This window comes from Lucilia sericata, unplaced genomic scaffold (genome assembly GCF_015586225.1).
Source record: "Lucilia sericata isolate MDLA Ls3-8-SP2 unplaced genomic scaffold, ASM1558622v1 Contig000621F_arrow, whole genome shotgun sequence".
Taxonomy (NCBI): Eukaryota; Metazoa; Arthropoda; class Insecta; order Diptera; family Calliphoridae; genus Lucilia; species Lucilia sericata.
The window spans coordinates 46002-71175 of NW_023994627.1; the positions used below are offsets into that span (position 1 = coordinate 46002).

At 29.1% G+C, this 25174-nt stretch overlaps 1 protein-coding gene and 1 long non-coding RNA gene across 2 annotated transcripts in view; one reads left to right on the forward strand and one right to left on the reverse strand.

Moving 5' to 3' along the window:
- The window catches only part of LOC119606772 (Down syndrome cell adhesion molecule-like protein Dscam2), a 144011-nt gene that overhangs the window by 44432 nt on the left and 74405 nt on the right, over window positions 1-25174 (forward strand). Inside the window, 3 exon segments of the mRNA XM_037960355.1 lie at window positions 134-270; window positions 2425-2546; window positions 2678-2736. Coding sequence (XP_037816283.1) covers window positions 134-270; window positions 2425-2546; window positions 2678-2736 — 318 coding nt within the window.
- The window catches only part of LOC119606773, a 114048-nt gene that overhangs the window by 6861 nt on the left and 82013 nt on the right, over window positions 1-25174 (reverse strand). The window contains exon 3 of the long non-coding RNA XR_005231688.1: window positions 5015-5074. This is a non-coding gene — a long non-coding RNA (uncharacterized LOC119606773). The remainder of the gene's footprint in view (window positions 1-5014; window positions 5075-25174) is intronic.

Here is a 25174-nt window from a genome sequence, read left to right on the forward strand (position 1 = left end):
AATAATACTCCTTAAATGACAAAAACACACAAAATTCGTCTGTCTGCAAAAACCGCCAAACTAATGCTCATTAAAATAAATGTAATTAAATATAAAATACATATTTATGTTTTCTTATTTTTCTTTTTCGCAGCTCACCTATTCATTGGCATTAATGGTTTGGATTTACAAGGACCAGTGTTTCTTCACGAACCCGCACATCGTGTTGAATTCTCAAATAACTCAGGTGGACTTATTGAATGTTCAGGACACGGCAGTCCGCCACCGGAGGTGAGTAACAAAATACTTTAGTCGAAATGAAAATGAACAGAAAAAGAACAGAACTAGAACAGAACTAGAACAGAACTAGAACAGAACTAGAACAGAACTAGAACAGAACTAGAACAGAACTAGAACAGAACTAGAACAGAACTAGTACAGAACTAGAACAGAACTAGAACAGAACTAGAACAGAACTACAACAGAACTACAACAGAACTAGAACAGAACTAGAACAGAACTAGAACAGAACTAGAACAGAACTAGAACAGAACTAGAACAGAACTAGAACAGAACTAGAACAGAACTAGAACAGAACTAGAACAGAACTAGAACAGAACTAGAACAGAACTAGAACAGAACTAGAACAGAACTAAACAGAACTAGAACAGAACTAGAACAGAACTAGAACAGAACTAGAACAGAACTAGAACAGAACTAGAACAGAACTAGAACAGAACTAGAACAGAACTAGAACAGAACTAGAACAGAACTAGAACAGAACTAGAACAGAACTAGAACAGAACTAGAACAGAACTAGAACAGAACTAGAACAGAACTAGAACTGAACTAGAACTGAACTAGAACTGAACTAGAACAACTAGAACAAACTAGAACAGAACTAGAACAGAACTAGCACAGACTGAACGACCTAGAACAGAACTAGAACAGAACTAGTACAGAACTAGAACAGAACTAGAACAGAACTTAGAACCAGAACTAGAACAGAACTAGAAAGAACTAAGAACTGAACTAGAAGATGAACAGCACTGAACTAGAACAGAACTGAACAGGAACTAGGAAACAGAACTCGACCAGAACTAGAAAGCACTAGAACAGAACTGAACAGAACTTAGAAAAGAACTAGAGAACAGAACGAGCACAGAACTAGAACAGAATAGAACAGAACTAGAACAGAACTAGAACAGAATCTAGAACGAACGAACTAGAAACAGAACTAGAACCAGAAACTAGCAACAGAACCTTAGAAACAGAATCGAACAGACCTAGAACAGAACTAGAACAGAACTAGAACAAACTAGAACAGAACTAGAACAGAACTAGAACAGAACTAAGAACAGAACTAGAACAGAACTAGACAGAACTAGAACAGAACTAGAACAGAACTAGAACAGACTAGAACAGAACTAGAACAGAACAGAACTAGAACAGAACTAGAACAGAACTAGAACAGAACTAGAACAGAACTAGAACAGAACTAGAACAGAACTAGAACAGAACTAGAAGAACTAGAACAGAACTAGAACAGAACTAGAACAGAACTAGAACAGAACTAGAACAGAACTAGAACAGAACTAGAACAGAACTAGAACAGAACTAGAACAGAACTAGAACGAACTAGAATAGAACTAGAACAGAACTAGAACAGAACTAGAACAGAACTAGAACAGAACTAGAACAGAACTAGAACGAACTAGAACAGAACTAAACAGAACTAGAACAGAACTAGAACAGAACTAGAACAGAACTAGAACAGAACTAGAACAGACTAGAACAGAACTAGAACAGAACTAGAACAGAACAGACAGAACAGAACTAGAACAGAACTAGAACAGAACTAGAACAGAACTAGAACAGAACAGAACAGAACTAGAACAGAACTAGAACAGAACTAGAACAGAACTAGAACAGAACTAGAACAGAACTAGAACAGAACTAGAACAGAACTAGAACAGAACTAGAACAGAACTAGAACTAGAACAGAACAGAAGTAGAACAGAATTAATTAAGAACATTTTTATATGTAATATAACTAAGTATGTGTTCACTTACAAATGGAAACCTGAACCACAAAATGCAATAAATTTATAACAGAATATTAAATTTAATTATGTGAAGAAAATTAATAAGCATTTAGAAAATTAAAAACAAAAAGTTTTTCACCATTAATTTTTCACATAGAAAATGTCACTTATTAAGGACATTTTAATAAAGGTTTTTCCTACAGTTAAATTTTTTAATTAAATTAAATAAATGAGTTTTCTTTGCCTGAACATTTTATACCTTTCGTTTATACGGCTTAAGGATAAGAATTTTTGTTTTGTCATTTTCGCTTGTTTTAAGACATTAATATTTTTTAGATTTCATTTAGGGAATATTTTTTCATATTTTTTTTTGTTTTTTTTTCTCTCTTTCTCTTTTAAGGTCGAATGGACTCCCATACCACCACAACAGGACATGGTGGTGCAGACATCCAATGGCAGCTTAATGTTTTATCCATTTACAGCTGAAAAATTTCGCCATGAAGTTCATTCTAGTGTTTATAGGTATGGTTAACAGTTTTTTTTTTGGTACTTTTTGCATGTTTTTTTTTTTTTAATTTTTGTTTGTTTCTGTTAAGTTTATTAAGAGAAATAAAATATGATTAAAGATTTTAAATATTTCTTATTGTTTTCAGATGTAAATTAAGAAATCTTGTCGGCACTGTGTTAAGTCGGGAGGTTCATGTTAAAGGCGGTAAGTTAGATACATTAATTTAAATATATTTTATTTAAACTATTTATATGTTAATTTTTTTGATTTCTTAAAAGAGTCATAGATTCTACTCCGACAATTTCCTTTAATGTTGAGCAATTTAGTTTTTATTTTAGTGTTAAAATGCTAATAATGTTCTGTAGTTTTTTACTCAAATGGCCTGTTATTAAACAATTTGCCTTAAAATGTGAGCTGATTGATCATTTTTTTTGACTACCACAACAAATTGCCAAGTGATAAAAAGCAAAAAAACATAAAAACAACAAAAGTAATAAACTTAAGAAATCTCTACCACAAAATCTTAAGAAAAACACACAAAATCACTGAGACGTTAAATCATGTTGGTCATGTTTTTTATTAATGTTGAAAGAAATATAAAACAACTTATACACACACACACTCTTACTTACGCATATAGAAACACACACACATAAATTACTTGTAGTAGTAGTAGATGACAAGACAACAACATCAATTCAAGACACATTAAAGTCTTAAAAAATAGAAGAAAAACAAGACAATAATGATGGTTATCAAGGAGAGAAAAACAACAAATGCTCAACTCACTCACACTCACTAACAAATAAACGAATACCTAAAGTTATTGTTAACAAGTAGGAGAATTTTATAGGCGGCTTTAATGAATTTGTTTGTATACTACATCTCAGTATAGTATTATAAAAATATATCATTTATTGAATATTTTCTATAAAAAGAGAAGATTTTGGAAAATTTTCTTTAATATGTATCAATTTGTAATTTTCTGACGGAAAAAATAAAACTCCTCAAATAAGTATTATTTTCTGACGGAAAAAATTAAACTCCTCAAATAATTTTTATTTTAAACTTTTAAAAGTTTCATTTGAATTTTTATTTTTAGGTTGAAAAATAACTTTTTCAGATGGATTTTTATTTTTAAAGTCACAAAATAACTGTTATAAATTAACTTTTTTGATATAACTTATAACTGTTACGGCCCCTGGGAAAAAGGCAATTTTTGCCAATAATTAAGTAAAAATTATATTATTACCAATTGTTGCTTAATTTTGATCAAGTAAATTGCGATTATTATTTCCGAGTCCATGGAAAGTTAGTTCTGATCAAATTTCCGAAACTAAAAATCATTAACCCTCTAAACACCGGGGTCAAAATCAAGAGCATGATGTTGTTAATTTGTTGATGGATATTTATGAAACCAAATACTGGATATATATCCATTAATTCTTTAAGAAAATTAATTTAAAAAAATTCCTTTTTAAAAGTGTTTTTTGTAGTGTTTAAAAAAATCGGTCTTGAATTGACACCAAGTATGACAGAGGGTTAATTTTTGAAGAAGTTTGATTCCTAAATTTCTGAATTCATAATTAAATATGAAAATGAATTCATAATTAAATACACAATATTTTGCTATTTTTAATGAAGAATATTAAATATACAAAAACTTGATTTTGACCTCGGTTTTTAGAGGGTTAATGATTGTTAATTTCGGAAGTTTTATCAGAAATAACTTTTCATGGACTCGGAAATAATAATCGCAATTTAATTGATCAAAATTAAGCAACAATTGGTAATAATATAATTTTTACTTATTTAATGGCAAAAACTGCCTTTTTCCCGAAATCCTTCAATTTCACATCGCAGGTACGGTAAAACTATGAGAGGTATTGAGTTCATTCTTTCTGTGTTTAATTCTTATATATATCCTTTATAATATCCAGTATAGAAAACTTTAATTCTTAATAATCAATTTAACAAAAATTTTTTAAAGTTTGAAAATGGAGTTTTGGAGATGCTGTTAAAATAATGGCCCTTTTTTGACCACAGACTAAACCAAGTAAGCGTTATCCAATTTGAACAAAAATTCGTACTAGCACATTTATGAATCTTATAAAGATAAACATAATATTTGTTTGTAACATGTTTCAAAACTAAAACAAATTTTCTTATATTTACTTTTACATGTCTTCAGAATCACAAAATTCTCGGGGGAAATTTTAATAACTCAACCATTTTTTAACCAATTTTGAGTTTTTCCATCTTTTTTTTTTTTTGTAGACACTACGATTTTGCTATAAAATTGTGCAATAATTAATACTTAAAGCCTCATTTTGTGAAAAAACTTAATTTCTCTATTAGAAGTTGATCCGAGCGAAAAGCCTATTTTCGACCCACCCTAATGTATAGTATACTACTAAACAGAACCCCTTAGAGTATACTTAATATTTGCTTAAAAACTATAACAATAACACTCATACGTTACCAGGGCGCATATAGTTTTCGAATGATACCAAGGATAGGTATGAGAATGAATAGCAAAATTCTGAAAAGAAAAAGTACAATTTTGTTTAAATCGAAAATATTTAAAAAATTTTACTTTTATAAATAGTTTTATCAAAAATTACGGTAAAAGAGAAATAAAAAAACAAGTTAGAATTTATAGTCTGCCGACCATATGATAGCCTACACCAGTGACTGATTATTTTGTAATAATAAAGTATTTAATTTAATTTTTACGTTAATTCAGAACTATGTTAAGAATTTGTTGACAAAATTAAAATGATTTTCTAAAAGTGGGGTTATATGGTGGAGAGGGGGTTAATAATGACCTATCCTTATACATTTTGGTAGAGGAATTTACGTCTACATTAAAGTTATTTATGCAGAATATCATCGCGATACTATTGTTTATAAGTGAATTTTGAACATCAAGTCATTTTCTGAAGGGCACTTTATATGGGGGATAGCATCAAATGAGGCCAGATCATAACGAAAATCAGCATTATCATTAAGACTTATATAAAACTAAGTTTCTCAAATTTTAAAATACAAAAACATTTACCAAATTTTTGAGCTCAAATGAAATATTCGGGGGTACGATTGTATGGGGGTCATGCGTAATAATGGGCACAATTTTAACCACTTTTAATAGGCTTCGTCCTCAAAAGAAGAGAATACGACAAATTTAATAAAATTATCCTCAAAATTGCGAAACGTAGCGTGTGCACAAGGTTTACATGAACACACAGACGGACAGGCAGACGGATAGACGGACATAGCTAAATCGACTAAGAAAGTGATCCTGAGGTGCTTGTAGGACCAATTTTTTTGGGTGTTACAAACATCAGCACTAACGCCCCTCACCACTATAGTGGTATATGGTATAATTATCAAAAACTAGAACTGAAGTAGAACTTAGAACTGAACTAGAACTTAACTAGAACTGAACTAGAACTAAACTAGAACTGAACTAGAACTGAACTAGACCTGACCTAGAACTGACCTAGAACTGAACTAGAACTGAACTAGAACTGAACTAGAACTGACCTACAACGAAGTAGAACTGACCTAGAACTGACCTAGAACTGAACTAGAACTGAACTAGAACTGAACTAGAACTGAACTACAACTGAACTACAACTGAACTAAACTGAACTCAACTGAACTAGAACTGAACTAGAACTGAACTAGAACTGAACTAGAACTGAACTAGAACTGAACTAGAACTGAACTAGAACTGAACTAGAACTGAACTAGAACTGAACTAGAACTGAACTAGAACTGAACTAGAACTGAACTAGAACTGAACTAGAACTGAACTAGAACTGAACTAGAACTGAACTAGAATGACTAGAACTGAGAACTGAACTAGAACTGAACTAGAACTGAACTAGAACTGAACTAGAACTGAACTAGAACTGAACTAGAACTGAACTAGAACTGAACTAGAACTGAACTAGAACTGAACTAGAACTGAACTAGAACTGAACTAGAACTGAACTAGAACTGAACTAGAACTGAACTAGAACTGAACTAGAACTGAACTAGAACTGAACTAGAACTGAACTAGAACTGAACTAGAACTGAACTAGAGAACTGAACTAGAACTGAACTAGAACTGAACTAGAACTGAACTAGAACTGAACTAGAACTGAACTAGAACTGAACTAGAACTGAACTAGAACTGAACTAGAACTGAACTAGAACTGAACTAGAACTGAACTAGAACTGAACTAGAACTGAACTAGAACTGAACTAGAACTGAAACTAGAACTGAACTAGAACTGAACTAGAACTGAACTAGAACTGAACTAGAACTGAACTAGAACTGAACTAGAACTGAACTAGAACTGAACTAGAACTGAACTAGAACTGAACTAGAACTGAACTAGAACTGAACTAGAACTGAACTAGAACTGAACTAGAACTGAACTAGAACTGAACTAGAACTGAACTAGAACTGAACTAGAACTGAACTAGAACTGAACTAGAACTGAACTAGAACTGAACTAGAACTGAACTAGAACTGAACTAGAACTGAACTAGAACTGAACTAGAACTGAACTAGAACTGAACTAGAACTGAACTAGAACTGAACTAGAACTGAACTAGAACTGAACTAGAACTGAACTAGAACTGAACTAGAACTGAACTAGAACTGAACTAGAACTGAACTAGAACTGAACTAGAACTGAACTAGAACTGAACTAGAACTGAACTAGAACTGAACTAGAACTGAACTAGAACTGAACTAGAACTGAACTAGAACTGCTAGAACTGAACTAGAACTGAACTAGAACTGAACTAGAACTGAACTAGAACTGAACTAGAACTGAACTAGAACTGAACTAGAACTGAACTAGAACTGAACTAGAACTGAACTAGAACTGAACTAGAACTGAACTAGAACTGAACTAGAATGAACTAGAAATGAACTAGAACTGAACTAGAACTGAACTAGAACTGAACTAGAACTGAACTAGAACTGAACTAGAACTGAACTAGAACTGAACTAGAACTGAACTAGAACTGAACTAGAACTGAACTAGAACTGAACTAGAACTGAACTAGAACTGAACTAGAACTGAACTAGAACTGAACTAGAAACTGAACTAGAACTGAACTAGAACTGAACTAGAACTGAACTAGAACTGAACTAGAACTGAACTAGAACTGAACTAGAACTGACTAGAACTGAACTAGAACTGAAACTAGAACTGAACTAGAACTGAACTAGAACTGAACTAGAACTGACTAGAACTGAACTAGAACTGAACTAGAACTGAACTAGAACTGAACTAGAACTGAACTAGAACTGAACTAGAACTGAACTAGAACTGAACTAGAACTGAACTAGAACTGAACTAGAACTGAACTAGAACTGAACTAGAACTGAACTAGAACTGAACTAGAACTGAACTAGAACTGAACTAGAACTGAACTATAACTGAACTAGAACTGAACTAGAACTGAACTAGAACTGAACTAGAACTGACTAGAACTAACTAGAACTGCACTAGAACTGAACTAGAACTGAACTAGAACTGAACTAGAACTGAACTAGAACTGACTGAACTAGAACTGACTAGAACTGAACTAGACGAACTAGAACTGAACTATAACCGAACTAGAACTGACTAGAACTGAACTAGAACTGAACTAGAACTGAACTAGAACTGAACTAGAACTGAACTAGAACTGAACTAGAACTGAACTAAAACTGAACTAAAACTGAACTAGAACTGTACTATTTCCAATAAAAACTGTTTTAATCATATGGACTTAAGAATTGTCTAAAACCTACGCACTTTAACACTAAAATATTAATTTATTTTCAACAACTTAAATACTTTAACACATCGCTTAACACTTCTACGGTTGAACGGACTACACACAAAGATACACCCATACTCACAGAAAAAGGACTCAAATAATATTGCTAAAAAAGTCAGAATACCACACATTTATATAAAGAAACAGGTTGTGTGTAAACAAAAAAGCAGGCGAGTAAAGAATTCGGAAAAATTAGTTGATATCATGAAATGTACCAACTGTACTAAAATATAGTGTAATCATATGTTTGCTCATAATGATTGTAGGTAATATAGATCCCTAGTGAAGTGTAAAATTTTGGAAGTTAGGAATGTAACTGGTATTTCAAATTAATACATCTCTAAATAACATTTGTTACAAATAATTTTGAGAGAGTAAATAAAACGCAATCTTATAATGTAAAGGCAGCAGTAAGGGAGTTTATAACTAGAAAATGAGCTAAATAAAAATGTTTATTGAAATATATTTTCTGCTATTTTGTTACACCCAAATGTGGGCTATAAAAACTTTATGTGTGTGTGTAAACATTTTCTTTTTCACTTCCTTTTTCTTCAACCTTTTTGGCTACTTCTGTATTCATACATACATATGTTCCTATTAAATCCAAGTGTATTTGTGTGTGTATAAATGTATTAAGTTTATACAAAAAAAGACAAAAAGAATAATCCTCTTTTACTCTCTATAGCATTTTTAGAAAAGTCCAGCTAATTTTTGGCAATCAACAAAGTTGTGGTCTTGGTATTAGATTTAACTTACAGATAACAATTTATTTTATTCCATAGAATGACAGGAAAAGGATGTGTGTAAAAACTTACATACATACACAAACTACTACATGATTATGGATGTGTAATGATGTATGTAGTTGTAGTATTATATACGTTGTTATAATACTATGTATTAGTATTAGCACAAGTAATAGTAGTGGCATTAGTTTTGTTGTAGTACTTTGTGCAATAAAATATTTAATCTAGAATCATTTGTGGTCATTTAAGATGTTTTAACGTTGATATTAAATCCACTATCAACTACTACAGTCCATATAATAAATTACTAAGTACTAAGATTGAAGATGTATTTTATTATTATTTTTTCTTTTATATTTCGTCTAAATCTCCACTCGTAAAGAAGTTAATTATTTGTGAAATTTTTAGGGTTTCAAGAAGAAACAATCAGAAAAAGAAAAAACTAGCAGCAATTAAGAATTTTATTGTCATAGAAATAATGTATGATTTTTTTTTTTTTTTATTTTATACTTTTATTATTTTTTGGTTATTTTATCTAGAGAGTTGTCATCATGTTTTGTGATAAATTTATAAGTTTTTTCTTAAATAGTTGGTAATTTTTTTAGATTTTTACACTCAATAAAAATAAGAAACAGAGAGATAAATAATCTCAGCAATTAATCTTAGAACAAAAAATTAAGATGAAATATGATTGCTAATGATAAATCTGAGGCGTTAATGAAAGATTTGTTAGTAGAAGAAAAGTTTAATAAAATTATTGAAAGGGAGTGAAACAATGGGGTTGCAAGGGTTTTTTTATTAATAAATTATTTTTTTTTTGTATTTTAATTTTGGAAGTAGTTTCTAAGAAAATAGAATATTTTTTGGAATTTTTATAAAAGGTTTCTCTTTATTTTGAACAAATTTCTCTAAAAGAGGGTAATAAAATTTGAACTAAAAAAAAAACATTTTTCATAAAAAGAACTAATTTCGAAAATTTTCTATAAAAAGTAAAAAAATCTATTTTTTCTTTTAAAAACTGAAAATTTGAATTTTGTTTAGAAAAAAAGAGAAAATTTCTATGAAAAGGAGAAAATTTTTATATAAAAATTTCAATTTTTTATAGAAAATAGAAAATTTTCTCTAAAAATCATAAATTTTCGAAAATTTGCTATAAAAATAAAAATATAAAATTTCGAATGATAGAAAATTTTGAGATTTAACTAGAACTAAGCTAAACTTAACTAGAACTGAACTAGAACTAAACTAGAACTGAACTAGAACTGAACTAGAACTGAACTAGAACTGAACTAGACTGAACTAGAACTGAACTAGAACTGAACTAGAACTGAACTAGAACTGAACTAGAACTGAACTAGAACTGAACTAGAACTGAACTAGAACTGAACTAGAACTGAACTAGAACTGAACTAGAACTGAACTAGAACTGAACTAGAACTGAACTAGAACTGAACTAGAACTGAACTAGAACTGAACTAGAACTGAACTAGAACTGAACTAGAACTGAACTAGAACTGAACTGAACTGAAACTAGAACTGAACTAGAACTGAACTGACTAGAACTGAACTAGAACTGAACTAGACTGAACTAGAACTAACTAGAACTGAACTAGAACTGAACTAGAACTGAACTAGAACTGACTGACTAGAACTGAACTAGAACTGAACTAGAACTGAACTAGAACTGAACTAGACTGAAACTAGAACTGAACTAGAACTGAACTAGAACTGAACTAGAAACTGAACTAGAACTGAACTAGACACTGAACTAGAACTGAACTAAGAACTGAACTAGAACTGAACTAGAACTGAACTAGAACTGAACTAGAACTGAACTAGAACTGAAACTAGAACTGAACTAGAACTGAACTAGAACTGAAACTAGAACTGAACTAGAACTGAACTAGAACTGAACTAGAACTGAACTAGAACTGAACTAGAACTGAACTAGAACTGAACTAGAACTGAACTAGAACTGAACTAGAACTGAACTAGAACTGAACTAGAACTGAACTAGAACTGAACTAGAACTGAACTAGAACTGGAACTAGACTGAACTAGAACGAACTAGAACTGAACTAGAACTGAACTAGAACTGAACTAGAACTGAACTAGAAACTGAACTAGACTGAACTAGAACTGAACTAGAACTGAACTAGAACTGAACTAGAACTGAACTAGAACGGAACTAGAACTGAACTAGAACTGAACTAGAACTGAACTAGAACTGAACTAGAACTGAACTAGAACTGAACTAAACTGAACTAGACTGAACTAGAACTGAACTAGAACTGAACTAGAACTACACTAGAACTGAACTAGAACTGACTAGAACTGACTAGAAACTGACACTAGAACTGAACTAGAACTGAACTAGAACTGAACTAGACTGAACTAGAAACTGAACTAGAACTGAACTAGAACTGAACTAGAACTGAACTAGAACTGAACTAGAACTGAACTGAACTAGAACTGAACTAGAACTGAACTAGAAACTGAACTAGAAACTGAACTAGAACTGAACTAGAACTGAACTAGAACTGAACTAGAACTGAACTAGAACTGAACTAGAATTGAGCTAGAACTGAACCAGAACTGAACCAGAACTGAACCAGAACTGAACTAGAACTGAACTAGAACTGAACTAGAACTGAACTAGAACTGAACTAGAACTGAACTAGAACTGAACTAGAACTGAACTAGAACTGAACTAGAACTGAACTAGAACTGAACTAGAACTGGACTAGAACTGGAACTGAACTAAAACTGAAAAAAGAAGTTTTATATGAAAAAAAAAACTTTTATTTTTTTAGGAAAAAAAACACATTTTTAGGAACAATTTTACAAAAAGCTTAAATTTCAAAAATCTTTTATAACATAAAAATTGTCTAACAAATTTCTATAAAAAATATTGATTTATGGACAAATTTCCCATTCTCTGTATTAGTTACAGAATTCAATAGCGTATACTTAATGCTTCCATGCAAACGTACATAATAACACTCATACGTAACCAGACCACAAGTCGTTATTGTGTTATATAAAAAATTAGTATAAATATGTATAACAAAATTCTGAAAAGTGTAGACAATGTTCTTGAAATTTTGTTATTTTGTAACATTTAATATTAACTGAAAAACTTATTCATATTCACCTTGTGATTAATATTTAATTATTTATTTCATTATAATTTCTCTTCTAAACAAAGTTAAAAAATATTAAAAAATTCTAAAATTCTACAAAACCTGCAACAAAATAATAAAACTCAAAACAACTTTATTACACGTCGCAGGACATTAAAAGTTGTCACAACAAAAGTTTTGTTGTGTATCCTGATTATCATGTGGCACCACCCGTAAAGTGCATTATAAGGTTTACAATTACAATACAACAACAACAGGAGATAAATGTGTAATCAGCACAAAGAAAAAAGAAACTATATAGAAACAAAATGTGCAACCAGGTTGATATGGTAACTAGATTAAAATGTAAAACTTGTTCTAAAAATAAAAAATAGAAACTAAATAAAGTTAGAAATAGCTAATTTAAAGGGAACTAAATGTACAGATGTGACATAAAGTGGACAAAGTTTATTTTTTTTTTATTTTTAGAATTAAAACGGATATTCCTTTTTTGTAGATAATGTAGAGATTAACTTTAATTATATTATAGTGAAAGCATTTAAATGTTTACTGTTTGTATTTAGTTTAAATTGAAGTAAAGAGTATATTTTTTTATATTTGAGAGATAGCTTAACTTTTTTATATTATTTACATAGCAACCACATAAATAAAAACCAAAAACTCTAAAAATAAAATGTAGATGTAAAAGCGATACTAAATTTCCATTTTCTATATATTCATTTTGTAAAAAAAAATAACTTCTTAAATTAAAGTTTTCACTTTTTGCAATTTGTGTTTGAATAAGTTTTCTTTACGAAAAAAAATATTTAACTACAGTTGCAGCAACCAACCCAAATATTCTGCAAATAATTAGTTCTATTTTAAATATAAATTAAAAATATTTCATATTTTCTTTAAGACTATAGTTCTCTTAAAATTTTTTATAAAAAGGAAATTCTTAAAATTTTTTTTTTCAAAACAGAAATTTTTAACGAATTTCTATAAAGAAGAGAGATCTGAACAAATTTCTATAAAAAAAGAAAAATTTTAAGTAATTTTCTTTAAAAAAGAAAAATTTTAAGTAATTTTCTTAACAAGAGAAAATTTCGAAAAATTTTCTATAAAAAGGTAAAATTTATTTTAAAAGCAAAAAAAGGAAGAAGGTTTACTTTAGCAATAGCAAAACAAAGAACAACAACAAGAACGCTAAACGAAACAAAACAAAAAAACAAAATACACAAAGCAATGAAGCCAACACACATCCAAACATACGTTTTTTCCAATTAGCAATGTTGTTGTTGGTTTTTTATCAAAGCATGTAAAAAATTTTCTTTTTTGATGAAATTGTAAGAGGTTGTCTCGGATTTTTGCTTATATCTCCGTTATTTATAGACAAATTTTGCTGATTTTTAACAAGAGACTCCAGGAAAGCATGTCTGACAGAATTATTGAAAATTTGAAGCCGAGGATATCTGGGATCTTCAGAAAATTGATTTCAACAGACAGATAGACAGACGGACATAACTTAATCGACTCTGCTATCTGTAAGTATTCAGAGTATATATACTTTATAGGGTCGGAAAATTATATTGTGGAAATTACAAACGGTATGAATGGCATGTTACCTTGATGAAAGACCCCATCTTGGTGTAATTGCAATCCCTGGCAAAAGAGGTGCTACAAATACCTCTAGTCTGCCGGGACTATAAACTGGTGATGATCACATGTATCCTCGGCCTTTCCTTGGTATGAATTCACATGGGGTCAAACCAGATAACCGCATAATCTGGTATTACTGATGGGCAATTGCCCGCAGGACTTTGTCATGGCTGAGGTTCTATAGGGATACATATAGTGGCTGTGTTTTAAACCCATATTCGTGGGAAGGACTGAAACACGGTGAAATCTGTAATTCGGCATAAAGTGCGGTGCTGTTGCCAAAGTCAGTAGACTAAGCGTTAGAAATGAGTTAGTCTTCTCCCGCCCCTATACCTGGAGTGAGTGTGTCGGATGAATGGGAAGTGTGCTGGTCTGAATGGTGATGGATAAAACGTATCTTATACAAGCGATACCATTGAATTTTCCTTCAAATAATGTCCAATAATGTGAGGAAAACCCCAGTTCATACCAGATTTACCACAAAGTGTTCTCTGTGAGTAAGAACAAGATCCTCGGCTTATTTTATGGATTAATCTTTCGGACCACCGAATATGTATCTAGGTGCTGTTGCCGACTCAACAGAAGCCATCCCATCTGTGTGGTTTTGAACGGAAGTGATGTTTTTACATCTCGGAAGTTAATGAGGCAGCAATGGTCAGAGATCATACATAGCTCAAGTACTGAAGCAAAACGCTTGTACATGGACCGGAAGAATCATTTACAAAAATTACCACCCGCATGTAATGCTCACATATGCTCGCCAAAAGACCTCCATGAATTAAGGCCAAGGACAATTACAAAAAGATGGGCTACCGTTTCATCGTCATCCTCATTCTGACAACTTCTGCAGTTTTATTGTAGGTAATGGAACTCTACAGAACTGATCTATTTCCAGTTCACTTAGTGTGGTTCCAACTATTGCCAAAGTGTAATGTTTAAATGCCTCGTCATCTTATTGAGAGACGTATTGTATTCATGCACAAGTCTAGATGTGGACAACATACCAATAAGGGATTTAATAGCAACTTGACTTTCGTTGTAAACTCTGGTATTCCTATTCGATATTCTATTGTAAACAAGTGTTCCATAAACTCAATCTATAGATAGAAGATCTACCATAGATCTACCATAGAACATTATTGGTTTAATAATAGAGAAAGAAATCCTATGTAGAATAATGTCCAAATATTTTGCGTTATCCGAAAGCTTAAATATATATATATTTTCCAGAGAATATTACAAGTTCTATTTTACCTAGATTTACACTAAGACATTTAAAGACCCATGATCTAATGATCTTAAGATCTTATTCTAGATAATCGCCAGTTACCGCTTCGGCTGTATCGTCAACCGTTTTAAAGCCAAGAGAGTCTAGTAAACTTCGAACAAAACCCACAATAGACTTATCAAACTCCATCTGAGGGAGAGGTTGACAGATAAAAGAAAAGCTACCAAAGCAAAATGTCCATACCCCCTGGATTTTTCGATATATCCAACAAGGGTATGAAAAGGGTCAAAGTTTGGATGAAGTCATCAATAATCGGTGTTCACATAAAGCACTTCGACGGTCATACTTCATACATAGGGGCTATGGTCAAATGAGACCCTTTAATTGTAAAATTCATGATGGTCATCAAGGCTAGTATAGAACTTGGTTTTGCAACTTTTTGTCGAAATACGAGTATATTAAACATAATTATGAACTTAAGAGCCCTATTCGTGGGGTTCAGTTGTATGGGGTCTAGGTGAAATAATGGACTGATGTTAACCATTTTCAATAGGCTTCGTCGCCGATACCATAGAATAAACCTGTGTAAACCTGTAGTTTGATTACAAGGTTTACAAGCCCTATTCGGGGGTTCAGTTGTATGGGGGCTAGGTGAGAAAATGGACCGATGTTAACTATTTTCAATAAGGTTTGTCTCCAGTAGCATAGAAGATCATGTGCCAAATTTCATTGAATTATCTTCAAAATTGCGACCTGTAGTTCGATTACAAGGTTTACAAGCCCTATTCAGGGGTTCAGTTGTATGGAGGCTAGGTGAAATAATGTACCGATCTTAACCATTTTCAATAGACTTCGTCCCTGGGACAATAGAAGATCATGTGCCAAATTTCATTGAATTATCTTCAAAATTGCGACCTGTAGTTTGATTACAAGGTTTATATGGACGAACAGACGGACAGACGGACGGACAGACAGACAGACAGACAGACATACAGACGGGCATAGCTAAATCGACTCAGAAAATGATTCTAAGCCGATTGGTATACTTTAAGGTCGATTGGTATAGGACCAATATTATTGTGCGTTACAAATATCAGCACAAACCCAATATACCCTTCCCACTAAAGTGGTGTAGGGTATAAAAAGGAGAAACTTAAAATATTTTCTATATAAATGAGAAAATAATGCAAATTTTCTATAAAAAAACGAGAAAATTTCAAAAATTTTCTTTAAAAAAAAAATTCTTTAAAAAAGAGAAAATTTTTAAAATCAAAGGAAAAATTTTCTATGAAACGGTTTTTTCCAAAATTCTCTTAACGTTAGTTGTAACCAACTGTAATTAAATGTATAAAAGTTTTTAACTTTGTAGTACCACCAACGAGCTTTTTTTAAAAGAACTTTTTCCTTTAAACTTTATTTCAAATTCATTTAATATCCTTTACTTATAACGTTACATGACCCTCACTTAGTCTACCCCCACTTTTTCTCCCTCTACCCATTAACTTTAACCCATTTACATGTTAAGAGTTTAACAAAAACAAAGTTGTCACAAATCCTTTGACAACAATAACTTTTTTTTTGCCATACAGATGTTTTGTTGTTTAATAATCTTGATATATAATTTTATCTCTGTTTCTATATTTTACATTTAACAACAAAAATACACATTTAGTACAATAAAATACCAAAAATTGCTAAAAATATGCATAAAAAAGTTAAAAACTTTTTTTGTGTGTTTTTTATTTATTTTTAATAGTTTTTTTTGTAACTGACAAGTTTTTTTTTGTAACAACTAAAGATAAATTTAATAGGAAACTTTTGAAAAAATATCTAAAAATATTATAAAATTAAAGGAAAAGTTATAACTATGCAACAAAACACGTAGAGATAATTTGATTTTTTAAATATAAAATAACTCGTCCACATGTTTAACTACAATTTATTTAAAATTAACTCTAAACATACAAAAACTAAACCTTGAACACCTACAATTTCACGCTACAAAAACTTTACATTTTTTACAAAAGAACTAAATTTTTTCCTTAAATTAGCATTTTATTTAAATTTCTATTAAAAACTTTTATTGTTAACTAATCCTTTAGGGAACATTAGATTTTTTAAGAAATTTATTTTTATTATTTATTTTATATTTAAAAAAGTGTTGGTTCCTTTTTATATAGCTTCTATTTAAATATAAGATGTTGGTAAAAGAAACCTTTTTTAATTTAAAGAAGTTCTCAATTAAAAAGTTTTAACAATACATTTTCATTTATTTTGTTGTATTTTTTTCTCCTTCATTTTCTTGCCCTGGTTTAATTTTCGTTGTCATATATTTTGAATGTCTGTGTATACATTTTGTTTATAATGTTCCTCCATTTTTAATACACTCTTCTTCACTTTTTTTTTTTTTTTTTTTTTGATAAACACTTTTTGGCTTAAACAATTTTTAGACTGTTTTCTATATATATTTTTTTTTTGGCTAAAATAAGACAACAACTGTTTTAACGGGGCGAACTCAAAATTGAAGACAAACACCAGCGAACGAACAAGCAAGAGAAAAAGTTTTAACTTAAATTACTTTTTGTCCCTCTTAATTAATTATAAAAGAGGGGAGGAGAGAGCAAATAGGAAACTCTAGATAAATGTTTAAAAATTTGTTTATAATATAAAGACGATTTTTTTTTAACAGTTTTTATTTATAGTGGAAGTTGTAATGAAAAATTAAATTTATTAAAGATGAAATTTTAACAAATTTAGAAACAAAAATATAAATAAAACAAGTAAGAAAGTATAGTCGGACATGGTCAACCATATGATACCCTGATACACCAGTTATGAATATTAAATGTTATTAATTTTTCATAATAAAGCATTTATCTTCAATATTACCTTGTTTCCGATACATTTAAACAATTTATGGACGAAAAACAAATTTTCTGAAAAAGGCTCTTTTTATATGGAGGCTAGGGTCGATTCCGATAAAATTTGGTGAATATGAAACTAGGAGTTCAAATGCCCTTTTCGGGGTCCTGTACCATGTGAACAAGGTTAACTTGGACAGCCAGACGTACGGACATGGCTTAATCGACTCGGAAAACGATTCTATGGTGGGTATAGTACATCAGCACAAATTCAATATATCCTCCCCACTAAAGTGGTGTAGGATGTAAATATTTTTAAAATTTTCTCTAAAAGAAAAGGGAAAATTTCGAACAGTTACTATAAAAAGAGAAAATTTCAAAAAATTGTTATTAAGAAGAGAAAATAACCCAATATTTTCATAAAAAAGAGAAATTTTCGAAAAATTTTGAAAATTGTATATGAAAAGAGAAATTTTCTAAAAAATTTCCGTAAAAGAAAACATAAATGATAAAATTTGGAAAAATTTTTAAAAATTTTCTTTAAAAAAGAAAAAATTTCAAAGAATTTTCTATAAAAATAAGAAATTTCGAAAATTTTCTACAAAATTTTGAAAAAAGGGAAAATTTTGAAAAAAGAAAAAATTTTGAAAAAAGAGAAAATTTTTAAAAATAGAGAAAATTTCCTATAAAAAAAGGAAAAAATTCGAAAATTTGCTATAAAAAGAGAAAAATTCGAAAATTTGCTATAAAAAAGAGAAAAATTCGAAAATTTTCTATAAAAAAGAGAAAAATTCGAAAATTTTCTATAAAAAAGAGAACATTTCGGAAACTTTCAATGAAAAAAAAAAATTTGGAAAATTTTCTATAAAAAAGAGAAAATTTCGAAAATTTTCTATAAAAATAGAGAAAATTTGGAAAATTTTCTATAAAAACAGAGAAAATTTCTAAAATTTTCTATAAAAAGAGAAATTTTCCAAATAAATTATCCAAAAAAATGTTTATAAAAAGAAAAATTCTCGAAAAATTTTCTATAAAAAGATAAAATTTAGAAAAATTTTCTATAAAAAGAGAAATTTTCCAAAAATTTTCTATAAAAAGAGAAATTTGCGAAATAATTTCTATAAGAAAGACAAATTTTTAAAAAAATTTTCTATAAAACGAAAAATTTTCTATAAAAAGATAAATTTTAGAAAAACTTTTTATATAAAGAGCAATTTTCCAAAAAATGTTCTATAAAAAGATAAATTAGCAAAAAATTTTCTATAAAAAGAGAAATTTTCCAAATAATTTTCTATAAAAGAGAAATTTTCCAAAAAATTTTATATAAAAAGAGAAATTATCCAAAAATTTTCTATAAAAAGAAAAATTCTCAAAAAATTTTCTATAAATATATAAATTTTAGAAAAATTTTTTATAAAAAGAGAAATTTGCGAAAAATTTTCTATAAAAAGAGAAATTATCCAAAAATCTATATAAATAAAAGAGTAGCATTACTGACTGACTGATTCATCATCGCACAGCCCAAACGGCTGAACCTAGAATCATGAAATTTTTACAGTAGATGTGTTCTTGGTTATGTAGATCCACTAAGGAGAGATTTTTGGACATTTGTACATTTAGGGGTTAAAAAGGGAAAAAACGGATAAAACAAGTTTTCTTAATTATCTTACACAATATTAGTGATACAAGAAAAATTTTAAATGCACCTGTATCTACTCTTAAAATGAGCAGATGGTTGTGTGGTACTTTTTTTAAATTCGTACTTTTAAGGGGTAACAAAGGTGATTTTGGTACCTTTTTTGGTCCTCTATAACTTTTGAACTAATTAACACAATAAAATTTTTATAAATATTTTGGATAAATCTCCCAAAATTATGAGACACCTGTTTCGTACTTTTTTAAAATTCAGTCCTTTTTGGGTGTAAAAGGGAAAAAACTGTATTTATGGTACTTTTTTTAGCACATTAAGAAAAGTTTTTCGATTTATTGAATTATTCCTATTAAAATACGGACTAACTCTGTAATATTTATTGTAATAAAATTTTTGCTATTTCACTTGGGAAAAAATGCCAAAAAGGAAAAAAAAAAAGCGGGAAATTTAATTTTATTTAAACTCATTGAGCTAATTTTTATAAAATTTGAAAAAGTAGTTTATTTACTCACACAAAATAAGCTGTTGGTATATTATTTTGGAATTCGAGTACTAAGGCCTATCTACATAGGACCAAATTCGAGTAAATTGTTTGGTACTTTTTGTAAACACTATTTTTCAGGAACAAATGAATGCAGATTTGAATCGTTTAAGTTTTATCTTTGATATATAGATTTAAATACGGAACATTTTGTAAACTTAATTCTCGAAAAAGTATATTTCTAAGCGAAAAGGTGAAAAATTGTACTCTTTTTATTAGTACTTTCCACTTAGGTAAAATTTATTCCACTTTTGGTACTTTTTTTCTTCAAATGATACTCTTTGTATGTTCTTTAATATGAATTCAAAATACATGATTATTAAACATACACGGTCCTCATTGAATAAGATTCTTTAAGAGAGAACTTTTTAGTACTTTTTATCTCATAAATGGTACTTTTTGAATTTTCTAAAATGTTCAACCTAGAAACATAAATTTTAACATACATGGTCTTGACTGAATAATATTCTGTAAGTGGGTACTCTTTGGTACTTTTCCATTCTTCAAATGGTACCTTTTGGTTTCTCTATAATGGTAAACCGGAAAACATCCTTATTAAATGAGAATTTATTGAGAGAGATTTTTGTACTTTTTCGTTTTTCGATGGTACCTTTTGATATTTTTATGATATTGAACATAGACACTGAAAATAAAATTTAAAATGTAGGGACCTTAGTGAATGGGAATCTACTGAAAGGGACTTTTGGTAGTTTTTCATTCATTTTTCTATTAAAAGAGAAATTTGCGAATAAATTTTCTATAAAGACAAATTTTTGGAAATTTGTGAAAAATTTTCTATAAAAAAGACAAATTTCCCAAAAAATTCTCTATAAAAATAGAAATTATCCAAAAATTTTCTATGAAAAAAATTTACAAAAAAATTTTCTTTAAAAATAGAAATTTTCGGAAAAAATTTTATTAAAAAAGAAATTATATTGATAGAGACATTTTCGGAATATTTTCTATAAAAAAAGAAATTTTTCAAAAAATATAAAAAGGAAAATTTTACTAAATTCTTCTAAAAAAAAAGAAAATAGCAAAAATGTTTATAAAGGGAATAAATTTTTATAAAAAAGGAAAAAAATTTATAATATTTTTTTTTAAAAAAAAGAGAAAATTTCATTACTTTTTTACATTTTTTCTAAAAAAAGAGATAATTTGAAAAAATTTTCTATAAAAAGGTAAATTTTGGAAAAATTTTGTATAAAATAGAAAAATGTTCTATATTTTTTTTTTTTAATTTCTTAATAAAGAGATAATTTCGAAATTTTTTTATAAAAAAGATAAAATTTTCAGGGACCGTAACAGTTATAAGTTATATCAAAAAAGTTAATTTATAACAGTTATTTTGTGACTTTAAAAATAAAAATCCATCTGAAAAAGTTATTTTTCAACCTAAAAATAAAAATTCAAATGAAACTTTTAAAAAAGAGTTTTATTTTTCCGTCATAAAATAAAAATTATTTGAGGAGTTTAATTTTTTCCGTCAGAAAATAATACTTATTTGAGGAGTTTTATTTTTTCCGTCAGAAAATAAAACTCTTTTATGTGAATTGACACCTAAAGCTTGCCACTGATCAGATAGGGAGCAAGAAAACGAAGAAAATGATAATGATGATGAAAAAAAAGCTTTCTATGAAATCGATAATTTTTCTCCACGGCCCTTGTCGATTGATAAGTCCCTTTTTGAGTTCTGGGAAGCAAAAACATACATTACCCCTACTTATACAAATTGGCAAAAACTGTACAGTGTGTTCCTGCAACACAGGTTAGCGTGGAAAGAGCGTTCTCTGCTCTTAAATTGGTATTAAGTGACCTGCGTTCAAATCTTTCCGCAGAAAATTTGGAAAAAATTATGTTTGTTAAATTAAACAAATAAATAACCAAACATATTATATCAGATATATTCAATTAAATAAGAGACTGAAAAAAATAAAGAAAAATTGTTTAATTATTTGACGGTAAAAATAATAGTCCCCAAATGAGTTTTATTTTTTGATGGAAAAAATAAAACTCCTCAAATAATTTTTATTTTATGACGGAAAAATAAAACTCATTTTTTAACTGTTTCAATCAGACTTTTATTTTTCCGTTAAAAAATAACTGTTATTTGTGGAGCTAAGATCGTTTTTTTAAATCACCATATATTCTGAAAAAGCACTTCAATACGAGTTTATTGGTATATAATAGTATAGGTCTACGTTGACCCCAATATAGAGATTTTTTTGGTTAAAAATTTCAGAATAACTGTTATTTACAGTCCCTGAAAATTTTCTATTAAAATATTGTTTTTCGAAAACTCCTTATAATTTTCAATTGAAGCAATAATTATTTTTTTATATTATTTTCGTATATTGATATTGACCCTGAGTTAGCTTTCAAATAATCTTAATTAAATTTAAGTTTTCCTGCTCTCTGTAATCTTTCTTATCAATTCAATTGAAAGTTAAATGACTGAAAAAATAAAGAAATTATCATTGAAGCAGGAAAAATTTGTTTAGTTACATCTTCTTACTACTACTTCTTCTTCTTCTTCAACTAAATTAAAACCTTTCAACAAAATTGACATGTATTTAGAAGAAAAAAAAGTTAAGAAAAAAAAAATTGTTTTGTCATTTTAAATCTTTTTCTCTTCTAATTTTATTTTCTTTAACAAAAGCTATGAAAATAAAAGAAAAACTATATGAAAACTTACGAAATTGTGTGAAAATTAAAAAAACTACGAAGAATTGATTGAGAAATTGACAAGACATTGTTAGAAAAACTTTGATAGTCAATTGGCAGAATGACTAAATAACTTGAAGAGAATTAAGCAGAATTTTGAAAGGGGATTTTAAAGTTGATACTAGTTTTTCGTTAAAAAAAAGTAAGAAAATTAATTAAGGATATTGAAGAGTAGTTAAAATTAAAGTAATTAAGATAAAAAAGTTCTTTTTAAATAACCTTTAACAAAATTGTTGCATATTTTTATTTGAATTTTTCTTTGCAAAAAGTAATTTTAATTTATTTTCATAGTAAAACATATTTGAATTATTTATGCTTGGTTACCTACCCACCCTTCTACTAAAAGTATTTTCCTAACTAAAAATTTGTCAAATATATTTTCTTTTATTACATTTTCATAATTCTCTGCATAGTTTTAAAATCCACCTGGTAGTTGTTAAACAATGGCATCAGCAGCATTAGTTTGTTTTCCCGCTAACAATGGCTACCGGTAGCAGTTCTGAGACTAATATATTTAGCTTTAAAATGTTAACAATAGAATACAATAGAGACCAAAATTTTATATAAAAATATATAAATACTTGGAACTAGAAGTCCTACATAAATACATATTGTCAATGTACTATGTATTACTTGTGAAGTAATAAAATTTGCAAAAAATTGTTTAATTTTTTTCTGAAGAATTTTAATTGTTTTGAAAATAATACAAATTTTAAATAAATGACCAAAATATAAGCTGGCATTTTAAATAATTTCGCATTTTAATCTGGCCTGCATTATATTATTCTTACACAAGTGTTTTTGAATTATTTGTGTTGACTATGCCTTTTGAATATAAAATGAATTTAAAACGGTTTCAATTTTGAAAAAAAAAAATATATATAATTTTCAATACGCGCAACTGAAGGTGTATATTTGATAGGTAGACATATAATAAGAAAGAAATAATGAGTAATGAATGTAGTCTATAGTCTAGTCTATAATCAAGTCTAGAACCTACTCTAGAGTCTATAGTCTAGTCTAGAGCCTAGAGTTTAGTCTATAGTTGATCCTATAGTTGAGTCTATAGTTGAGTCTATAGTTGAGTCTATAGTTGAGTCTATAGTTGAGTCTATAGTTGAGTCTATAGTTGAGTCTATAGTTGAGTCTATAGTTGAGTCTATAGTGAGTCTATAGTTGAGTCTATAGTTGAGTCTATAGTTGAGTCTATAGTTGAGTCTATAGTTGAGTCTATAGTTGAGTCTATAGTTGAGTCTATAGTTGAGTCTATAGTTGAGTCTATAGTTGAGTCTATAGTTGAGTCTATAGTTGAGTCTATAGTTGAGTCTATAGTTGAGTCTATAGTTGAGTCTATAGTTGAGTCTATAGTTGAGTCTATAGTTGAGTCTATAGTTGAGTCTATAGTTGAGTTTATAGTTGAGTCTATAGTTGAGTCTATAGTTGAGTCTATAGTCTAGTCTATAGTTGAGTCTATAGTTGAGTCTATAGTTGAGTCTATAGTTGAGTCTATAGTTAAGTCTATAGTTGAGTCTATAGTTGAGTCTATAGTTGAGTCTATAGTTGAGTCTATAGTTGAGTCTATAGTTGAGTCTATAGTTGAGTCTATAGTTGAGTCTATAGTTAGTCTATAGTTAAGTCTATAGTTGAGTCTATAGTTAGTCTATAGTCTAGTCTATAGTCTAGTCTATAGTCTAGTCTATAGTCTAGTCTATAGTCTAGTCTATAGTCTAGTCTATAGTCTAGTCTATCTAGTCTATAGTCTAGTCTATAGTCTAGTCTATAGTCTAGTCTATAGTCTAGTCTATAGTCTAGTCTATAGTCTAGTCTATAGTCTAGTCTATAGTCTAGTCTATAGTCTAGTCTATAGTCTAGTCTATAGTCTAGTCTATAGTCTAGTCTATAGTCTAGTCTATAGTCTAGTCTATAGTCTAGTCTATAGTCTAGACTATAGTCTAGTCTATAGTCTAGTATATCTAGTCTATAGTCTAGTCTATAGTCTAGTCTATAGTCTAGTCTATAGTCTAGTCTATAGTCTAGTCTATAGTCTAGTCTATAGTCTAGTCTATAGTCTAGTCTATAGTCTAGTCATAGTCTAGTCTATAGTCTAGTCTATAGTCTAGTCTATAGTCTAGTCTATAGTCTAGTATATAGTCTAGTCTATAGTCTAGTCTATAGTCTAGTCTATAGTCTAGTCTATAGTCTAGTATATAGTCTAGTCTATAGTCTAGTCTATAGTCTATAGTCTAGCTATAGTCTAGTCTATAGTCTAGTCTATAGT